This window comes from Triticum aestivum, chromosome 2D (genome assembly GCF_018294505.1).
Source record: "Triticum aestivum cultivar Chinese Spring chromosome 2D, IWGSC CS RefSeq v2.1, whole genome shotgun sequence".
Classification (NCBI taxonomy): Eukaryota; Viridiplantae; Streptophyta; class Magnoliopsida; order Poales; family Poaceae; genus Triticum; species Triticum aestivum.
Genome location: NC_057799.1, coordinates 53,579,219 through 53,601,492, shown reverse-complemented (window position 1 = coordinate 53,601,492; position 22,274 = coordinate 53,579,219). Strand labels below are relative to the sequence as shown.

The 22,274-nt window shown below is 50.1% G+C and overlaps 1 protein-coding gene, 1 long non-coding RNA gene and 2 pseudogenes across 2 annotated transcripts; 3 read left to right on the top strand and 1 right to left on the bottom strand.

Moving 5' to 3' along the window:
* Positions 1-1,983: 1,983 nt before the first annotated feature.
* LOC123048664 (subtilisin-like protease 4) lies at positions 1,984-4,353 on the top strand. The gene has a single exon (XM_044471713.1). The coding sequence runs from the start codon at positions 2,033-2,035 to the stop codon at positions 4,268-4,270; it is 2,238 nt and encodes a 745-aa protein (XP_044327648.1). The 5' UTR covers positions 1,984-2,032; the 3' UTR covers positions 4,271-4,353.
* A 2,955-nt stretch (positions 4,354-7,308) lies between these two features.
* Positions 7,309-9,769, top strand: LOC123048663 (subtilisin-like protease 4; annotated as a pseudogene).
* Positions 9,770-11,859: 2,090 nt separating this feature from the next.
* LOC123048662 (uncharacterized) lies at positions 11,860-12,782 on the bottom strand. Its single transcript, XR_006423351.1, has 2 exons — positions 12,556-12,782; positions 11,860-12,237 (listed from the first exon to the last, which is right to left on the bottom strand). It is a non-coding gene; the product is annotated as an uncharacterized lncRNA (long non-coding RNA).
* Positions 12,783-13,324: 542 nt separating this feature from the next.
* Positions 13,325-20,333, top strand: LOC123051509 (subtilisin-like protease; annotated as a pseudogene).
* The last annotated feature ends 1,941 nt before the right edge of the window (positions 20,334-22,274 follow it).

The window sequence follows — 22,274 nt, the reverse complement described above, 5'->3', positions numbered from 1 at the left end:
GAGGGTGCTTGTTGGTGATAGATGGGAGGCATGGCTTCATTTGGTGAGTAGACTGATGGAGGTTCAGCTAGCTCATCAGCCCGATCAGTTGTGTTGGAAACTTACTAGGTCTGGACAATTTACGGTTAAGTCGATGTACATCGATGTCATTAACTCGAGTGTCATTCCTAGTTCCAAACATGTTTGGAAAGTAAAAGTTCTTTTGAAAATTAAAGTGTTTATGTGGTTTGTACATAAACAAGTCATTTTAACAAAGGACAACTTGGTTAAGCGCAATTGGACAGGATCTACTAGGTGTAGTTTCTGTGATCGGGACGAGACCATTAAGCACCTCTTCTTTGAATGCCCGTTGGTGAGAATTTTGTGGCGCACCGTGCAAATTGCCTTTAACATTACTCCTCCGAGTTCGGTCGGTACGTTATTTGGAACGTGGCTTGATGGGATAGAGTCCGATACAGCTAGACACATTCGTGTAGGAGTATGTGCATTGTTATGGGCAATTAACAGATGCCTGCTCAGTAAGTGGCTGTATAAGCTATCAGTTGAGACTGACGCTACATGGGCGCATATTCTCCATAACAAGTATCTGCAGTCCAAGACTTTGTCACAAGTGACAGTGAGACCAACTGATTCGCCGTTTTGGAAGGGGCTTATGAGAGTTAAGGCAGCCTTCTTTAATAGAACAAAGTTTATAATCGGTGATGGCAACAATACCCATTTCTGGGAGGATACTTGGCTTGGTGATACACCATTGGCGCTCCAGTACCTGTCCCTGTATCGTATTGTTCAGCAACGCGATGCGTTAGTTGCAACGATTATGCAGTCCATTCCCCTTAATATCCAGTTTCGGAGGGTGCTTGTTGGTGATAGATGGGAGGCATGGCTTCATTTGGTGAGTAGACTGATGGAGGTTCAGCTAGCTCATCAGCCCGATCAGTTGTGTTGGAAACTTACTAGGTCTGGACAATTTACGGTTAAGTCGATGTACATCGATGTCATTAACTCGAGTGTCATTCCTAGTTCCAAACATGTTTGGAAAGTAAAAGTTCTTTTGAAAATTAAAGTGTTTATGTGGTTTGTACATAAACAAGTCATTTTAACAAAGGACAACTTGGTTAAGCGCAATTCGACAGGATCTACTAGGTGTAGTTTCTGTGATCGGGACGAGACCATTAAGCACCTCTTCTTTGAATGCCCGTTGGTGAGAATTTTGTGGCGCACCGTGCAAATTGCCTTTAACATTACTCCTCCGAGTTCGGTCGGTACGTTATTTGGAACGTGGCTTGATGGGATAGAGTCCGATACAGCTAGACACATTCGTGTAGGAGTATGTGCATTGTTATGGGCAATTTGGAATTGCAGAAATGATTTGGTTTTTAACAGAACAACAACTATTCATTTTTTGCAGGTTTTATTCCGAGCTACGGCGTTGATCCGTATGTGGTCCTTACTCACTCCGACGGAGGCCAGGGAGCGTTTGGTTACTGGATCGTTCTGATGCAGAGACCGGGGAGTCCCCCTTTTCGAAAAAAAACACTAGAAAAGATTGTGTATTTCCCCCACATATCCCACATCATAACTCTGGAGATACACTATACTGATCATAATAAATGTGGGTACTAGTGTATGTGTGTGTATCTATCTATCTATCTATCTATCTATATATATATATATAATATTTGATTCATTGATTTCCTTTCATGTCCGCTCATATTGTAGTATATGATTCATGCAGGAGATAGAAAAAGGATCGTGCTGCATTGATTTTTCCTCATTGTTATCGTATATTTGCGTCTCAGCACACGCGTATTAAGGATGTTGTATGCTTTAATAGTACTGCATTTATCACACAAAGTAAAGCTGTTGTATGCTCTTGCATGCTCTAGATATCCATGGGATTAACTTTTGCAGCATGAAAGTTGCATCACATTGATCATTCGTGCTATATAAATGAAGACCACTAGGTACTGGCTGGACAGACCCTCCATCGCCATCTTCTTCCTCGGTCGTGTAAGTGTGCCTAGCTTCAGCAATGGCATTCTTGACAAATCTCATACTACTGCCACTTCTCTTGCTCGCCACCTTCTCTCCTACACCTTCACTGTGCTATGTTAGTCCATATGCTGCAAGGGTACAGCAGAGTGCTACACAAACATCTGCTTACCACACTTACATTGTGCTCGTTGAGCCACCTCCCCCAGGTGCCGATGAAGAGGGCCATCATCGGTGGTACGAAACTTTCTTGCCGAGCTCACACATCGGTGAATCCGGGGAGCCACGTCTCCTCCACTCCTACACCGAGGTGTTTAGTGGCTTCACGGCGAAGCTCACAGAGGCTGAGCTCGACGCGGTCGCCAAGAATCCCAGGTTTGTGCGCGCGTTCCCAGACCGAACGCTGCAACTCATGACCACACACACACCGGAGTTCCTCGGGCTGAAGAATGGCACCGGGTTTTGGAGCGATGCATGCTATGGGAAGGGAGTGATTATCGGGCTACTCGACACCGGGATCTATGCATCACACCCTTCGTTCGACGATCATGGTGTCCCACCACCCCCGATGAAGTGGAAGGGCTCATGCAAGGCGGTCAGGTGCAACAACAAGCTCATCGGTACCAAATCACTTGTTGGAGATGATGGCTCGTACGATTATGACGGGCACGGAACACACACCTCATCCACTGCCGCTGGGAACTTCATCACCGGTGCGTCGGACCATGGAGTGGGCACAGGCACTGCTTCTGGAATTGCTCCAGGTGCCCACATCGCGATATACAAGGTGTGCACCAATAGGGGCTGCAAAGTATCCGTCATAATGGCCGGCATGGATGCGGCCATCAAGGATGGGGTGGACGTGCTCTCGCTGTCTCTCGGTAGCAGAACCAGTGTCAGCTTCAGAAATGACCCCATCGCCATCGGTGCATTCAGCGCAATATCGAAGGGCATCATTGTGGTGTGTGCGGCTGGCAACGGAGGTCCCACTCCACGATCGATCACAAACGATGCACCGTGGTTGCTCACGGTTGCTGCCGGCTCGGTGGACCGGAGATTCGACGCTGGCGTGCATCTCGGCAACGGCAAGCGCATCGACGGGGAAGCACTTACCAAGGTGACAAAGCCAACCTCAAAGCCGTACCCTCTCCTCTACTCCGAGGAACATCGTTTCTGCCAGAATGAGGATCATGGTTTCGTTGCTGGGAAAGTAATTGTTTGCCAGGCCACGACACCAGCGAATCAGTATTCCGACATTGCGAGGCTAATGGCTGCCGGTGCGGCTGGCGTGGTGCTTTTCAATAATGAAGCCGCCGGCTACACCATTGCTCTTCATGACTACAAGGCGGGGGTGGTGCAGCTGACCTCTACCGATGGCATCACCATTGCAGCTTACGCGAAGTCAGCAACGAACGGCGCCGTGGCAACTTTCACATACAACAACACAGTGTTGGGTGTTCGTCCGAGCCCGGTCGTGGCGTCGTTCTCTTCGAGGGGTCCAGGCTATATCGCCCCCGGCGTGCTCAAGCCAGACATTCTTGCACCCGGGCTCAACATCCTTGCGGCATGGCCAGGACCTTCTTTCAAAATCATATCAGGTACGTCCATGGCAACGCCACATGTCAGCGGTGTTGCAGCTCTTATCAAAAGCTTGCATCCCGACTGGTCACCGGCTGCCATCAAGTCGGCCATCTTGACAACCTCGGACACCACGAACAACATGGGCGACTCGATCTTGAATGAGAGGCATGGTAAAGCCAGTGCCTACGATAGAGGCGCCGGCCATGTGAACCCCGCGAGAGCCGCCGACCCTGGTCTAGTGTACGACCTCAGCACGACTGACTATGCGGGCTTCATCTGCTGGCTCTTCGGCGACAAAGGCTTGGTGACCATCGTACGCAACTCGAGCTTGACCTGCGCGAAGCTGCCCAAGGTCAAGGACGTTCAGCTCAACTACCCTACTCTAACTGTGCCGCTAGCATCAACGCCGTTCACCGTGACCCGGACGGTGACGAACGTCGGGCCGGCAGATTCTACTTACGCCGCCAAGGTAGACTCGCCAAGCTCTATGACAGTGCGTGTCTCCCCAGAGACACTGGTGTTCTCCAAGGTTGGAGAGAAGAAGACATTCAACGTGACAGTGAGCTGCCAACGCGTGGGTGCATCAGAAATCTTTGTGGAGGGAAGCTTGAGCTGGGTGTCGAAGAAGCATGTTGTGCGTAGTCCCATTGTCGCCATCCGCGGAGTGGGAGGTCATGCTCCCGCTCCATCACCATGAACGTTGTCCATGCCCTGAGATTTCAGGCTTAGTGTTCTTTTTTGTGTCATATCAAACATGGCAATGGAATAAGATTTGTGTGATTGTGTCGTCTCAGTTTGTTTTTCTGATAAAAGTTTTACTAAGAACTGCAGAATCTTGTGACATTTTTTTGTTGTTTAATCCTTATAACCTCTTGTCGGATAAGGAACAGTACAAACAAGTGAAATATAGACTCTCAAGACTGCTGAGGCACAACAATCACCCTGTAGGCTCTTGAATTTTCAAACTGAACCAAAAACTTCCTATTTGACACCTTCCCGACTTTCAGCTTTGATTAAAGTCAAGTTTCTACCGATTTACTGAACTTGTGCTTCAACCCAAACATTTGACAGGGAAAAAGATGGGCTAATGCGGCAACATTTTCTCCAGTGGCTTGTCACATCCCAAAATGACATGCTGATTTGGATCCATGTCAGCAAAACCTGTATTCGGACCGCTTGAATGTTTGAGCGGATAGAATGGACTAAATCTATTGCCCATTCTGTCCTTGTATGTTGGACACAAATAGGGTTCAGGACAACTCCTGCATAGTGGTTAGATACCACTCATCAAAGAAAGAGGAGCTGACTGAATCTTAAAGATTTCACAGTAACTGGTTTGAATTGACTAAAGGGCATTCAACGTAGATGACACACACCTCTACATTGCTGAACCACACACAACAGGACTGCACAAATATATGTGTTAAGATGACAGCAAGTGGTAGAAACTGAACATCCATCCACTTTACAACTAATCCACTAATAAGGCCAGTAAAATGCCACTCGATCATCAGTACTAATACACCAATAGATCATTAAGTCTTTAGCACAGTCACACCAAGAAGAGGCGCTGAAAATAGCCGTTTCAATTTGGTGATCAGTTGGACCTCACCTGATCTCATTTCTATCACTACTACTATATTGACATTTATGACATGATACCTATACTATATATCACGGGCATTGATCTATATCATGTTAAATTTGAGTCTTTCATAGAAAAGCGATCTCAGTGGGTCGATATTTCCTTATCGTTCCTGGCCAGATCATTGCGTATCAGCATGCATATGTCTGGTCTCCCACATGGGTATTAGCAGAGAGGACAATCTTAAGAGCCTCTTGTACGAATCGCGCGCACAGGCGATTAGGGTTGCCCTGCCTCCCGTTGGCGCCGCCGCCGGTCCGCCTCGCCAAGGCTGGAGAAAAGAAGACGTTCAGGGTGTATGTGAACTGCCAAGGTGTGGGTGCACCAGAAATCTTTACGGAGGGAAGCTTGAGCTGGGCGTCGAAGAAGCATGTTGTGCACACTCATTGTCGCCATCCGTGGAGCAGGAGGTCCTGCCCTGCTCCATTACTGATGGATGTTTTTGTCAGATAAAGCAGTGGTAATGGAACAAGATGTGTGTCGTCTCAGTATGTTTTTGATGTATGTTTTACTAAGAACTGCAGAAACTTGTAACCTTTCTAGAGTTGTTCAATTCTTGTAACTTTTTGTCGAATAAAGAACAGTGCAAACAGAACTGGCTGATTGGGACGTTAATTTGCCATATACTCCTGCTGCTCTTTTGTAACTTGTTTTCGCAGTATCAATCTAACTTTGAATAATTTCGGGGCTGAAAAACTGGCTGATGTTATTGTGGAGCATATCCAGATTTGCTGTTTAGCAACTAACTGAGACACATTGTTTGCCCTTGTCAAGTGATCTGTAAAGAAGAAGAGCTTTATATATAGTGGGCTAACCCCATCAAGAGTTCCATGCCCAACCAACCTGTGCGTATCTTATGGTGACGGCTCCAACTCTGAATGTTACTAGAATCTCCACAAGCATCTTTCGGTGACGGCTTACTTCGATCAGATCACGGAGATGGTGAATGTCTGGTAGTGGCTGTTCTTGTCAGGAACCACGTTATGGTAATTGGTAAGCTCATCTTCTGGCCTCATGGCCAAGGCCATTGGCAAGGACAAGTTTATGTTTCTGCATTTTCGACATGAATAAAGAGTTCAGGATCAGCTATGCTCCTCGAAAGAAGAGGAGCTGATTGAATCTTAAATAATTCACAGTAGTAACACAGTCTATTAGAGGGTAAACAATTTGAATCCCGAAACATAAACAGATTATGGATCGTTATTATGATGGATTGAGTGAAGGGTCCTTAATACCGAGTGTACAATGCCACTTGATCATACTCCCTCTGTTCCTAAATATTTGTCTTTCTAGAGATTTCAACAAATGACTGCATACGGAGCAAAATGAGTGAATCTATACTCTAAAATATTTCTATATACATCCGTATGTGGTAGTTCATTTGAAATCTCTAAAAAGACAAATACTCCCTCCGTCCCAAAATTCTTGAGTATTTAGAAACCGAGGGAGTACTAGTTAAGCAGATTAAATCTGTAGCGATATTGTCATTTATGAGGCGATATACAACATATCGCCTGATCTCTCATCACTTTGATATTGTCATTTATGAGATGATATATAACACATCACCTTCACTTCGATATTATCATTTATCAGACAATATATAACACATCATGACAAACCACCAGCTGTTGGTTTCGAATCCTGAATTATCTTCCAATTTAAACCAATAGTCCAAAATGCGTCCACGCGAAATAATCTTCAAGATCATGCCGAAAATAAAAAAAGATCATGTATTTTCCCCCACATATCCCACAGAATAAACTCTGTAGATACACTACTAGTACTGATCATAAACATGTGGTAATCTATTATACGATATTAAATTTGAGTCACTGATTTTCTGAAATTTCTGCTTATATTGTAATATATATGATTCATGCAGGAGATAGAAAAACGATAGTAGTGCATTGATTTCGTATATTTGTGTATCAGCATGCACATATTAAAGCTACTGTATGCTTTACTACTGCAAGATATTCAAGGGATTAACATCTGCATCATGAAAGTTGCAGCACATTGATCATTCGTGATGTATAAATGAGGAACACCGGGTGCTGGCCGGACAGACACTCCATCGCCATCGTCTTCCTCAGTTGTGTAGGTGTGCCTAGCTTCAGCAATGGCGTCCTTGACAAATCTCATACTACTACCACTTCTCTTGCTCGCCACCTTCTCTCCTACACCATCACTGTGCTATGTCAGTCCATCTGCTGCAGGGGTACATGAGGGTGCTACACAAACATCTGCCTACCGCACTTACATTGCGCTCGTCAAGCCACCTCCCTCAGGTACCAACGAAGAGGGGCATCGTCGGTGGTATGAGACTTTCTTGCGGAGCTCACACATCGGCGAATCTGGGGAGCCACGTCTCCTCCACTCCTACATCGAGGTGTTCAGCGGCTTCGCGGCGAGGCTCACAGAGGCTGAGCTCGACGCGGTCACCAAGAAGCCGGGGTTCGTGCGCGCGTTCCCAGATCGGACGCTGCAGCTCATGACCACGCACACGCCGGAGTTCCTCGGGCTGAGGAATGGCACCGGATTTTGGAGCGACGCAGGCTACGGGAAAGGAGTGGTCATCGGGCTGCTCGACACCGGGATCTATGCAACACATCCTTCGTTCGACGATCATGGTGTCCAATCACCCCCGACAAGGTGGAAGAGCTCGTGCAAGGCGGTCAGGTGCAACAACAAGCTCATCGGTGCCAACTCATTTACTGGAGATAACGACTCGTACGATTACGTGGGGCACGGAACACACACCTCATCCACTGCCGCCGGCAACTTCGTCACCGATGCGTCAGACCATGGCGTGGGCACGGGCACTGCTTCCGGAATTGCTCCAGGTGCCCACATCGCCATGTACAAGGTGTGCACCGCCGAGGGCTGCGAAGAATCCGCCGTAGTGGCCGGCCTGGATGCGGCCATCAAGGATGGGGTGGACGTGCTCTCGCTATCTCTCAGTAGCCTCACCGGTGTCAGCTTCAATAAGGACCCCATCGCCATCGGCGCGTTCAGTGCTATATCCAAGGGCATCATTGTGGTGTGTGCGGCTGGCAACAAAGGTCCCACTCCACGGCACTGAAAAAAATAGCGCGCTATAGCGTCGCTAATAGCACGCTATAGCGTATTGAGAATTGCCTCGCTAAATATATCGGTGTACAATGTCTCGCTAATAGCACGCTATAGCGCGATATAGCACGCTAATAGCATATTTTGAGGTCGCCGCTATTTTGCTGTAGCGCGCTATTTTTTTCCTTGCTCCACGGTCGGTCTCCAACAGTGCACCGTGGTTGCTCACGGTTGCCGCTGGCTCAGTGGACCGGAGATTCGACGCTGGCGTGCATCTCGGCAACGGCAAGCGCATGGACGGAGAAGCATTTACCCCGGCTATAAAGCCAACCTCAAAGCCATACCCTCTCCTCTACTCCGAGGAGCATCGTTTCTGCCAGAATGCGTCTTACGGTTCAGTTGCCGGGAAAATAATTGTTTGTCAGTCCACAACACCCATGGCTCGCTATTCTGACATTTCGAAGCTAATGGGTCATGGTGCGGCTGGCGTGGTTCTTTTCAATGACAAAGCCACTGGCTACACCATTATTCTTCAGGATTTCGACGAAGCGAGTGGTGCAGGTGACCTTAGCCGACGGCATCGCCCTCGCAACTTACACGAAGACATCATTGAACAACGCCGTTGCCACTTTCACATATAACAACACAGTGTTGGGTGTTCGTCCGAACCCGGTCGTGGCATCATTCTCTTCCCGGGGTCCAAGCTCCGTCGCTCCCGGTGTGCTCAAGCCGGACATTCTTGCGCCCGGGCTCAACATCCTTGCGGCGTGGCCAAGTCCCCCTTTCAAAATCATATCGGGCACGTCCATGGCAACGCCACATGTCAGTGGTGCTGCGGCGCTTATCAAAAGCTTGCATCCTGACTGGTCACCGGCTGCCATCAAGTCGGCCATCCTGACAACCTCGGACACCACGGATAATATCAGCGGCTCGATCTTGAACGAGAGGCATGATAAAGCCAGTGCGTATGATAGAGGCGCCGGCCATGTGAACCCGGCGAGAGCCGCCGATCCTGGTCTGGTGTACGACCTCGGTGTAACCGACTATGCAGGCTACATCTGCTGGCTCCTCGGCGACGAAGGCTTGGTGACCATCGTACGCAACTCGAGCTTGACCTGCGCGAAGCTGCCCAAGGTCAAGGACGTTCAGCTCAACTACCCTACTCTAACTGTGCCGCTAGCATCAACGCCGTTCACCGTGACCCGGGCGGTGACGAACGTTGGGCCGGCAGATTCTACTTACGCCGCCAAGGTAGACTCACCAAGCTCTATGAAAGTGCATGTCTCCCCAGAGACACTGGTGTTCTCCAAAGCTGGAGAAAAGAAGACGTTCAGCGTGACGGTGAGCTGCCAAGGCGTGGGTGCATCGGAAATCTTTGTGGAGGGAAGCTTGAGCTGGGTGTCAAAGAAGAATGTTGTGCGCAGTCCCATTGTGGCTATCCGTGGAGCAGGAGGTCCTGCTCCCGCTCCATCACCATGAACAATATCCGTGCCCTGAGATTTCAGGCTTAGTGTTTTTTTTTGTCAGATCAAACATGGCAATGGAGTAAGATTTGTGTGATTGTGTCGTCTGTGTTTGTTTTTCTAATAAGAGTTTTATTAAGAACTGCAGAAACTTGTGAAATTCTGTTGTTGTTTAATCCTGATAATCTCTTGTCGGATAAGGAACAGTACAAACAAGTGAAATATAGACTCAGTTGTGTCAGAGCACAGGCAATCTGTTGTTAAACTCCCAACTTCCTCTTGAATGCGGAGCTCCTTGTAATTCTTCAAGAAAAGAGATGTGAAGGGGGAATGAGGCACAAGCATCACCCTGTAGGTTCTTGAATTTTCAAACTGAAACAAAAACTTCCGATTTGACACCTTTCCGACTTTCAGATTTGATTTAAAATTTTAAATCAACTTTCGACTGATTTTCTGAACTTGTGCTTTGGCCGAAACATTTGATGGGGAGAGAGATGGGCTAATGTGGCAAAATCTGCTCAGTGGCTTGTCACATGGCAAAATGACATGCTGATTTGGATCCATGTCAGCAAAACCGGTATTCGGACGGCTTGAATGTTTGAGCGGATAGAATGGACTAAAGCTATTGGCCAGGACAAGTTTCTGCTCTTGTATTTTGAACACAAATAGGGTTCAGGACAAGTTCTGCGTAGTGGTTATTAGATACCACTCATCAAAGAAAGAGGAGCTGGTGGAGAAGTTTTGCCTACGGGCAGCAGCTGCGCTATACTTTGCCTGGAATATTTGGAATGAGTGAAACCGAAGAATCTTCCAAAACCTATCTTCAACTGCTGATATGGTGTTATTTCTATAATGGAAAGGGGATTAGCCCGGTTCAAAAAAAAAACTGTTGATATGGTGGCTTGCTTAACCAGGTCTGACTTAGCATACTTGGACATGGCCAATGTGAGGCCTTAGCTTTGTAAATCTGTTGTTTCTCTTTCTTTTTGCTGCCTTTGGGCTTCAAACCTCTCCCTTGTAAATTCCTAATCTATATTGAAAAGGCAGAGCACCTGCCATTAGCCCTCAAAAAAAAGGAGCTGATTGAATCTTAAAGATTTCACGGTAGCTGATTGACTAAAGGGCCTTCAACGTAGATGACACATCTACATTTCTGAACCACACACAACAGGACTGCACAAATAGCATTTGTGTTAAGAAGACAACAAGTAGTAGAAATTGAACATCCAACCACTTTACAACTAATACTCCAATAGGCAGTAAAATGCCACTCGATCATTAGTTAAACAGATTAAATCTTTAGCACTGTCACACCAAGAAGAGGCACTGGAAATAGCCGTTTCAATTTGGTGATCAGTTCGATCTCACCTGATCTCATTTCTATCACTACTACTACATTGACATTTATGACATGGGCACTGATCTATATCATGTTTAATTCAAGTCTTTCATATATCGTGATATATATCATTTTTCCTTTGAATCACAGAGGCCCTAAAACCTGCTACACACATTAGCCATGTCCCTGCCATTTCTTAATGCAGATCCTGCTAACTTTCGTTCAGAAGTCTGTTGATAGAACTCGGATTTGAGCACAAAGGAAAATAACATGTTCAACCTCACCTGATTTCATGACTTCGATATTGTCATTTACTCCAATATTTTTGTTCGAGAATCTGTTGATACTTGATACTACACCTTCATGAGATGATAACACATCATATATGTACCCCAGCTGTTAATTTGGAATCATTAATTATCCTCCAATTTTACCTATAATGCAGTATAGGTATTCTCTTTTTAAATGCAGTATATGTATTCAAGATCATTCAGAAAATCGAAAGAGATCCTATATGTGTTTTCACCGACATCCAAAGTTTCAGATCGCGGGCTAAGGCATTTAGCGGCTGGCTCTGTGCCAACGCTACAGCCGCTATCGCCGGCTATAGCGGCCGCTAACCCATTTCGCGGCTACAGTACTTGTGCATGTATATCACACATCCATACTAATACATGTGCATGTTTTTCTCAGAAAACAGGGTATTTTCAGTAGAAAACAGAGGATTCTCAATATAAATTCGAACATAACAATCTGCAGCAGTTCAACAGATAAATAGAAATATAAATTCAAGACTGCATCAAGCATAACATCAGCAGTTCGGCACTTAAGTTCAGTAACAACAGCAACATGTCCATAGTCCATTACATGCATCACAAAGTCTTCACAATTCATTTGTCAAAAGCACACAGGAAAGGATAGAATCATGAGCGCCAAAACGAACTTCATAGAGAAACCGACAAGCTCACATGTCAGAACCAGAACTCATGTCGGTGTCCTCGTCGTCGTCACTTTCTGAAGCAGAGGAAGCAAAGAGCAGATCTTCTTGAGGAGTAACAGGGATCATCTTCTTCTTCTTACCATAGACACCCCTCTTCCTTTTAAGTGGATTAATAGCAGAAGTTCCTGGTCCAGCATGCGAGCTTCTGTTGAATCAACAAACAAATAAGCTATGGAATATTCTACTCCCTCCGTTCCTAAATATAAGTCTTTGTAGAGATTTCACTATGGACCAAATACGGATGTATGTAGATGCATTTTAGAGTATAGGTTCACTCATTTTACTCCGTATGTGGTCCATAATGAAATCTCTTCAAAGACTTATATTTAGGAACGGAGGGAGTACCAATGAGCTATAGAATCGGAATCAACAAATAATTCTGAATCCCAAAGCCTACAATCTGAATCAACAAACAAGTCTGACTATTCTACCAATGAGCTATGGAATCAGAGGACTCCTCTACCTCCTGGCGATGTGCTTGCCCCGGCTGCTGGAACCGTGTGAGAGTGAGACTGAGATGTCATGGTGGTCGCAAAGGCGGCGGCGTGCAGAGGCCCCTCGTCGCAGGACGCCTTTCCATCTCCCCCGCAACCGAATCTGGCTTCCAACGAAAGCAGCAGTCGGCGCTGCTGGGAAGAACAGCGCAGCCGCCGCAAACTTTTTGGTGGGAGGGAGAGAAGGGAATGGGGGAACACGAGCTAGGTTTTCTGGAGGAGGTATTATGGACCATCGCTAAATTTGGGCCGTTTCTGGTATGTTTGGGGCCTTTGGGCCCTTGTGTTTCAGTCTTTCGGCCCATGCCCGCGATTTTGCAGCGACAGTGAAATCAGATAGCGTCGTTTCGCGCGCGATCGCGCGGTTAGCGGCAGATCGCGTTTTTTACGGGATTGCCTCGCGGGAAGGCTTCCAGCAGGCGATAGCGCCGCGATCGCGCTGTTTTCGCCCGCGATCTGAAACTTTGCCGACATCCCGCACCATAAACCCGGGTAGGTACATCACCCACTTTACTACCATCCCACGTAACCTTATCATATCTTCCAGATTTAGCAGAAATTAAAGTCATTTATGTGTTACCAGATGCGTTGGATTTATCGACCAATTAACATATGTCAAAATTAAGACACAACACACTAATCATTCGTGTAGTATATACATATTACTCGGTGATTGATCCTATTCCGGCATTGCCATCATCTTCATCGCCGGTAGTTGTGTGGCTTGAGCTTCGAGGAATGGTGTCGTTCACAAAGCTCTCAGTACCACTTCTCTTGCTCGCGATCCTCTTTCCTACGCTCACACTATGCTATATCAATCCAGTTGCCACAAGCGTACACCAAAATACCACAAAACCCACTGCTTATCGTGCTTACATCGTGCTCGTCGAGCCACCGCACTCGAATGCCGACGAAGACGCCCATCGCCAGTGGCACAAGTCTTTCTTGCCGAGTTCGTTGACGGGTGAGTCCAACGAGTCGCGCCTTCTCCATTCCTACACCGAGGTGTTCAGTGGCTTCGCCGCGAGGCTCACCAACGCCGAGCTCGACACTATGGCCAAGAAGCCAGGGTTCGTGCGTGCATTCCCCGATCGGACGCTGCAGCTAATGACCACCCACACACCGGAGTTTCTTGGGCTAAGGAACGGCACCGGGTTCTGGAGCCAGGCTGGCTATGGTAAGGGAGTCATCATTGGACTGCTCGACAGCGGCATCTATGCGGCACACCCTTCCTTCAATCACCATGGAGTTCCGCCACCCCCAGCAAGGTGGAAGGGCTCGTGCGAGGCGGCTCATTGCGGGTGATGACTCTGCTGATGGAGATGGGCATGGTACGCACACCTCTTCCATAGCTGCCGGGAATTTCGTAGCCGATGCGTCATACCATGGCGTGGGCACGGGCACCGCGGCCGGAATTGCTCCGGGTGCTCACATCGCCATGTACAAGGTATGTGTTGCTCGTCGCTGCAAGCAATCTGCCGTATTGGCCGGCCTAGAAGAGGCCATCAAGGATGGGGTGGACGTGCTTTCGCTCTCTCTTGGCAGGGAAACCATTGCCAGCTTCGATCACGACCCCATCGCTATCGGCACGTTTAGTGCCATTTCCAAGGGCATCCTCGTGGTGTGCGCCGCCGGCAACAGCGGTCCGCATCGCTATCGGGGCTTCATCGGCAACGATGCGCCGTGGTTGCTCACGGTCGCCGCCGGCTCCATGGACCGAAGCTTCGGCGTCAGCATCCATCTCGCCAACGGCAAGAGCATCCACGGAGAAGCACTTACCCAGAAAGCAAGTACATTGTACAACGGCAAGAGCATCCATCTCGCCAACGGCAAGAGCATCCACGGGGAATGCAAGAGCATCTAGGCCGGCTCCATGGAGAAGCACTTACCCAGACCGTCTGAGGGGCCAGATGATAAGTGCATGGAGGCGAGATTGGAGGATGGTGGCGTGATGGGGCCAGACGCGTCGGTGGACCTGACGGGGGACGAGCAATGTGCATCTCAGGGGAAGGAGCTCAGTTTTGGGCCGCATTCGCCAAGGAGCAGCCCAGGAGGCATGGGCCAGGCCTGGGGCGTGTCAACTCTCGAGGCCCAGTGCGGGGAAGCGGGGGCTGCTAGGAGCGAGGAGGGCCAGGATGCGCCAGATCCACTCCAGGCCTTCCTCATCTCCTGCTCCTCCCCCACACCCGCTGCTCTGCTTCCAGCCCCGGCGGCCAGCGGCGACCTGGTGGCCGAGCCGGCCGGTGCGCTGGCTAAAAGGAGCAGTGGCCGCCTTGCCGCAAAGCCTACGGCGGGCCTATCCACGATGGATAAGGTCGGGATGGTGCTGCTGAAGAAAAGCGAGATTTGGGACGGTGCGGGGCCGTCCGTCGCCGCATCAGCTGAGGACATGCAGAGGTACAGAGATATCTACAAGAAGCCGCTGCCGGACAGCTTCATCTCGGCGGTGGAGGAGCTGATTGGGGTCAACGGACAACACATGTGCTCCGACAGGCTGGGTCGGGCTGCTTGTGCCTGATAGATAAGGTTGCTATCCTCCAGATTCAGATGCGTGTTTCAGTAGTTTCTATGATAGTGTTCTTCTGTTTCTGCTGGGTTGGCCTTGCTGTTGCGAGGATGTTTGAGGCGGCTGGCCGGGGTAGTGTTGTGTTGTCAGAGTCTGTTGTGAGATTGGACGACTGTTTGTGGCATCATCGTCACTGCGTGCGTTGCTGTGCGAAGGGTTCTATGTTTGTTTATGGATTGCTCAATCTTAAGCTGGAATGTTAGAGGTTTGAACAACCCTGCGAAACGGCGGGCGGTACAGATGTTTGTGGCTGAGACCAAGTGCAACATCGTGTGTCTACAAGAGACCAAGATTGAGGCCATGACCAGGCCTTTGGTGATGGAGACCTTGGGGCCACGATTTGCTGATAATTTCCTGGAGATGCCGACTCAAGGCTCCAGAGGTGGCATTTTGTTAGCGTGCTTGGAAGGATTGGAGATTTCTGAAAATAATTTGGCGGCGGGGGACTACTCTGTTTCGGGCACCATTACGAGCAGAGCTGATGGAGCCACGTGGTCGATTACAGGAGTTTACGGACCGCAGGCTGAGGGAGACAAGGTGCTGTTCATGGAAGAGTTACGAAGGATTAAGCAACACACGCTGTCAAGATGGATGCTCCTGGGGGATTTCAACATGATTTACAAAGCAAGTGAGAAGAGCAATAACAACATTAACTTGAGGCTGATGGGCAGGTTCAGAGCCATGATTGAGGATCTCGAGTTGATCGATTTTCCGCTGTTGGGAAGAAGGTTTACATGGTCCAATGAACGACAGAACATCACCCTTACCAAAATAGATAGGGTGTTGGTTACCAATGATTGGGAAGCCGCTTTCCCACATTATCAGTTGTCCCCTGCCTCTACAAATGTTTCTGATCATTGCCCCTTGATCCTCAAGAAAATGGAGGCAGCACACTACAAGGCCTTTCGTTTTGAGAATCACTGGCTGAAATGCCCGGAGTTTGACGGTATTGTAACCCAAGCTTGGTCTAAAGAAGTCAAATCTGGTGATCCGATCAGGGTGCTGCACACGAAGCTATATAGGACTGCTAGAGCGCTGAAAGAGTGGAACAAGCATAAAAAGAGGGACATGGTCTTCCTCTCGGGGGTGGCAAATGAGGTCATTTTCATGCTGGACTTGGCGCAGGAGGAAAGAGAGCTTTCAGAGGGGGAGAGGAATGTACGGGCTATGCTAAAGGCAAAATTGTTGGGTTTTGCAGCAGTCGACAGAGCGCGGTGGAGGCAGAAATCGCAATTGACAGAGATCAAGGAGGGGGATGCCAGCACGCGCTTTTTCCATCTCAGAGCTAGTGGAAGAAGGCGCAAGAATTACATTCCAACTTTAAAGGGGCGTGACGGGCTGGTATCTGATCATGCAAGCAAGGCGAAGCTGCTGTTCGACAGATTTCGGGAGCTCATGGGATCCCCTCATGGGCGATCGGCGGGGCTGAATTGGGAGGAACTGGGTTGCCAAGAGACAGTCTGGAGCAGTTGGAGGTTGCTTTCACTGAACAAGAACTACACGCAGCGATCAATGATTTGCATGGGGAAAAGGCACCCGGCCCGGATGGATTTACGGGAGCTTTTTTCAAACACTGCTGGTCCACTATCAAGGGGGATATACTAGCTGCGGTTAATTGTGTGCAAAGTCTGAGAGGGCAGAATTGGAATATTTTGAATACGGCTAATGTGGTGCTGCTCCCGAAGAGAGATGGGGCACAGGAGGTGGCTGACTTCAGACCCATTTGTTTGATACATAGCATCCCAAAATTGGTGAGCAAGATGCTTGCGTCCAGATTAGCACCAGTGATCCACAAACTAGTGACGCACAACCAGAGCGCCTTCATCCGAGGTCGATCCATCCAGGATAATTTCCTCTACGTTCGGAATGTGATCAAGGCCGCACACACTGCCAAATCTCCCATGGTGTTCCTGAAATTGGATATAGCGAAAGCCTTTGATTCGGTGTGGTGGGTTTTTCTTCTGGAGGTGATGGAAGCAATGGGCTTTGGACAGAGGTGGCGTGATATGATATCACTGATGCTCTCATCGTCCTCTTCACGTGTGCTGCTCAACGGAGTGCCTGGAGTGCCGTTTCATCATCGGTGTGGTTTAAGGCAAGGGGATTCTTTGTCACCATTGTTGTTCATTTTGGCAATGGAGCCGCTGCAGAGATTGCTTCAGTTGGCAACAGAGAGAAACATTCTGTCACGGCTACGACCTAGGGTAGCGCGCTTCCGATCTAGTTTCTACGCCGATGACGCAGCTTTGTTCATCAACCCGGTGGCAGATGACTTTAACGCTGTACATGCCATTCTCACCCTATTTGGGGATGCCTCTGGATTAAGAACAAACGTGACCAAATCAGTGGCCTACCCAATAGCTTGTGCAAACATAGATATGCAGCCATTGTTCGTCATTTTTGGAGGGGAGCCAGGAGCCTTCCCATGTCAGTACCTAGGACTCCCACTCGGGACCCGGAAGCCAAGGAGGGTTGAGCTGCAGCCATTGATTGATAAGATTGCTGGAAGACTATCTAACAGAAGGGGGAGGATGATGAACCGTATGGGAAGGCTGGTGTACATTAACTCGGTGGTCACAGCCACGGCTACATATTACCTAACGGCTCCGGACAAGTGGCTGATCAAGAAAGTGGACAAACTTAGGAAGAATTTCCTTTGGGATGCGGACGATGGAAACATTGGGGGAAAAAGCTTGGTTAACTGGAGACAAGTTTGCACACCAAAGCGATATGGTGGCCTTGGGGTGAAGAACATCGAGTGCTTTGGCCGGGCATTGAGGCTTCGCTGGGAGTGGTTTAGATGGGGAGAGGAGGACAGGCCGTGGAAGGGCTCGGACACGCCTTGCAATTCCACGGATAAGCAACTCTTTGCCAGCTGCACCAGAATTCAGCTGGGGGATGGAAACACGGCATTCTTTTGGACAGACAGATGGCTTAATGGCGAGGCATTCTCTGTCTCTACCCCTGAGCTCTTCAAGTTGGCAAGGTTTAAAAAACTGACGGTCAAACAGGGGTTGCATAACAACAAATGGATGACAGGGCTGCATAGCATGAACAGTGAGGAGCAGTTGACAAAATTCTTTCAGATATGGGACAAGGTGCAGGTGGTCACACTGGAGCCGAGGAAGGACAAAGTTGTATGGAACCTGACGGCAAACGGAGTATATTCGTGTACCTCTGCCTACGAGGCACAATTCTTCACTCGGATTCATAAACCAGAGCTATCACGAGTATGGAGAGGAATGGTGGAGGGGAAAGTAAGATTCTACCTATGGCTGCTGTTGCAAAACCGGAATTGGACGGCTGACAGATTGCAGGCGCGGGGGTGGCCGCACGACGCGCTTTGCAGCCTATGTGATCAGGAGTTGGAAACAACGAATCATCTCTCCTTGCACTGCTCCTTTGCCAAGGTGATCTGGGACTTGTTCCGGAGATCAACAGATGATCTATGCAGTGCGGCTGCCACGGCGACGTCCATATCTGAATGGTGGGAGCACACCGGACGTGGCAGAGGCTCGAAGGACCGAAACAAAGAGGAAATGACGCTGGCAGCTTACATAGTGTGGAACTTATGGAAGGAGAGGAACAGAAGGGTTTTCGAGCACAAAGAAATGGGTCCGCTAGAGTTGGCCGCGTCGATTACTGATGAGGTAAACATGGTCAAGTTAGCCATGAGTAGGGGACAGCACTCAGAGAGACGCTAGAGTGACACTAGCCTGATGATCTTATTTGCGGAGATGATATGGCCAGTTGGTCAGGGATGTAATGTGTAATATGTAACAACTCTTTTCTACTATAATGCAAAGGCAGAGCTCCTGCCATTCACGTCAAAAAGAAAGCAAGTACAAGCTCAAAGTTGCACGCTCTCCTCTACTCCGAGGAACGTCGGTACTGCAATTACGATGGTGATAGTAGCATCGCTGGGAAGATCCTGCTTTGCGAGGACAATTTCTCCAAGGTTCAACAGTCCAAAATCCGCAACATAATGAGCTCTGGCGTGGTAGGCGTGGTGTTGTTCAACAACCGAATCTGCGGCTACTCCGCCTTTCTTCAGGCTTCCAACTCCAGTATTGTACAGGTGAACGCGGCCGACGGCAACGCCCTCATAGCTTACGCCGCGTCGACGCAGAGCAGCTCCCCGGCGTCTCTCGCATACAACGGCACACAGTATGGCGTCCGCCCAGCCCCCGTCGTGGCCTGGTTCTCTTCCCGGGGTCCAAGCAAACGTGCCCCGGGCATCCTAAAACCGGACATACTGGCACCGGGCCTCAACATCCTCGCTGCTTGGCCGCCAAGCACGAGCTCTGGACAGGGCCCTTTCAACGTCATATCAGGCACATCCATGGCGACGCCACACGTAAGTGGTGTCGCGGCGCTCATCAAAGCCATCCATCCCGACTGGTCGCCGACCGCCATCAAGTCTGCCATCCTGACGACGTCGGACATCGTCAACAGTACCGGTGGCTCAATCTTGGACGAGCAATATAGAAAGGCCGACGTGTACGACAGAGGCGCCGGCCATGTGAACCCGGCGAGAGCCGCCGACCCTGGCTTGGTGTATGACCTCAACTCCGTTGACTACGCTGGCTACATCTGCTGGCTCCTTGGTGAAAGCGGCCTAGCAACCATTGTGCGCAACTCGAGCTTGACCTGCGCGAAGCTGGCCAAGGTCCAGGAGGTGCAGCTTAACTACCCGACGATAACCGTGCCGTTGACATCGATGCAGTTCACTGTGAACCGGACTGTGACGAACGTCGGGCCAGCGGATTCGAAGTTCAAGGCCAAAGTGGATGTGCCGAGGTCTCTGACAGTGCGTGTCGTCCCGGAGACGTTGTCGTTCTCCAAAACCGGAGAGAAGAAGACCTTCAGTGTGTCGGTGAGCGGCCACAGCGTGGGCAAAGAGAAGAAGGCCTTGGGCGTGTCTGTGAGCGGCCATGGCTTGGACAAAGAAGGAGTGCACGTGGAGGGAAGCTTGAGCTGGGTATCGAAGAAGCATGTGGTGCGGAGCCCCATCGTCTTCGTCGTCACAGGCGGTGGTACTGCTCCAGCTCCAGCGCCATCATCATGAACGGTGACCGTGTGGTGACATGGGTGGATGTTTTTCTTTGTCCATGTTCACTTCCGATGTTTTCCAGTATTATTACTGTTGCGCCAACATAAATACTATATGAATAAATAAACGTCTCGTTATGATTCACTGGTGCGAAATTTCAAGTTATGCGATTCGAACCAGAGATGAGTGATTGATAATACAAATTGCTGGTGGACGACCTCCGACGACCTCGACTCGCCTCCTCGCGACGACTCAGCCAAGTGGCACTACCGGTGGAATCTGCACTTCGAGGACGGGACCTTCCCTCCTCGGTAGCAGCGGGGACCCGTGCACTCGCGCCTCAACTTCGCTGGCCGCGACGACCAGGAAGGCCCAGGCGGTGGCGCGACCTCCGGTGCCGACCTGGGAGCTGCAGGAGGCGGCTCCAACCCTTGGCCGTCCTCTCATGGCCCTGGCTCCGGCAGCCACTCGAAGCATGGCGCGCAGGGCCGCCATCACGGCCGGCATCAACGTCAGGTGGACGGTGCTGGCCCTAACGGCGCGCTGGCCGTGGATACTCCTGTGCGTAATGACGGCGCTCTCGGCAGTGACGGCGTCAACTATCCTGGCATAGCCACTGCTAACCAGGCTGGGACGGGCGCCGACACTGCCATGCCGCCTGACGGCCACGCCACTGGAGACAAGCACGACGCCCCACCCCAGCGCTGGTCGCATGCGACCACCCAAGAGAAGAAGCTGGCCACCACCTTTCCGACCCGGTGCAGGAGACAGATCCCATGTTCATGTTTACTGAACCCTCTGCCGAGCTGGGAGGCGTGCCTGCTATTGTTGTCGCAGCTGCCAACACTCTGTTGCTGCCGGTGGACCAGGCGCGACCTGGCCTCCCCGGATCACTCCCGTGCTTGGCTGTGGAGGCCATTGCATGCATGGACATGCAACTGCCAGAGTGCGACGGTGAATCCGTGGTTGTGCCAGCTAGGTTGCTTGCTGGGCTGAGCGGTATTGGCCCGGGCCAGCTCGGAATCCTTACCGAGGTGGGCGCTGTAGCAAACGGCACGCTTCCGGACCTGATCTCTTTTGGGCCGGCCCAAGCCACCACTCCTCCTATTAGCCCACAGAGACAGATCGACCGCTTCATTGCATCTTTCTGCTCCCCAGCGCCATCTCCCCTGCTCCCCCCACCGCCGCCGATGCTCACCCCCCCCCCCCGCCCCCTCGCCCAGACTCTGCTCGCACCTTCGACCAGCGGCGTAGTGGTCGCCTTGCTTCACTGCCGAGCCACGGCCTCTCCACCATGGCCAAGGTCCAGCTCGTCCTTCTCAAGAAGCACGGCCAGACGACGGCCGAGCCGCCGGCCCCTGACGATATTCAGCGCTACAAGGACATCTACCAGAGGCCCCTCCCACCCCACTTCATTGACGCGGTCACCGATTTGACCGCCGCCACAACGAAGAAGGGAAGATGTACCTCGGCCTCCGCCTCCACAAGTCTGCCGACCACGGCGGTCGTGCAGTAGCTCGGTTGCTGCCGGCCACGGTGGCTGCTCCCAGGTTCCCAATGATTGTACGCCACTGCTTCATGTCGAGACGAGCGGTCTCGGCCAACCTGCTGCCTTGCAACCTCTTCACTTCGCCTGCTGCTTGTCTCTTTAAGTCTGTACCTGCTGCTGTTACCTACTATGGCTCCAAGTCTGCATGTGCTTCTGTCCGGTCCTGCCCAGTTGTGTTTTGGTTTGCTTATGGATAGTGCGATCTTAAGCTGGAATGTAAGAGGCCTAAACAATCCCGCGAGACGCCGAGTTGTTGCTGGCGTTGTTCGAGATCACCACTGTAAGCTTGTCTGTCTGCAAGAGACAAAGCTGGATTCTATCTCTAACAGCATCATCGTCGAAACTTTGGATCCCTCCTTCATGGACAACTTTGTTTTCCTTCCTGCTATTGGCACCAGAGGGAGCATCCTCATTGCCGCCTCCTCTGATCACATCAAAGTTACTCCGCAACCGCTGCTACAGGGGACTTTCTCAGTGTCCGCGTTGATCACCGACCTCTGCTGCAACTCGCCTTGGCTAT

Bases quoted from the DNA above. Each gene is read 5' to 3' on its own strand.
- LOC123048664 (XM_044471713.1), top strand. From the start codon at position 2,033: ATGGCATTCTTGACAAATCTCATACTACTGCCACTTCTCTTGCTCGCC.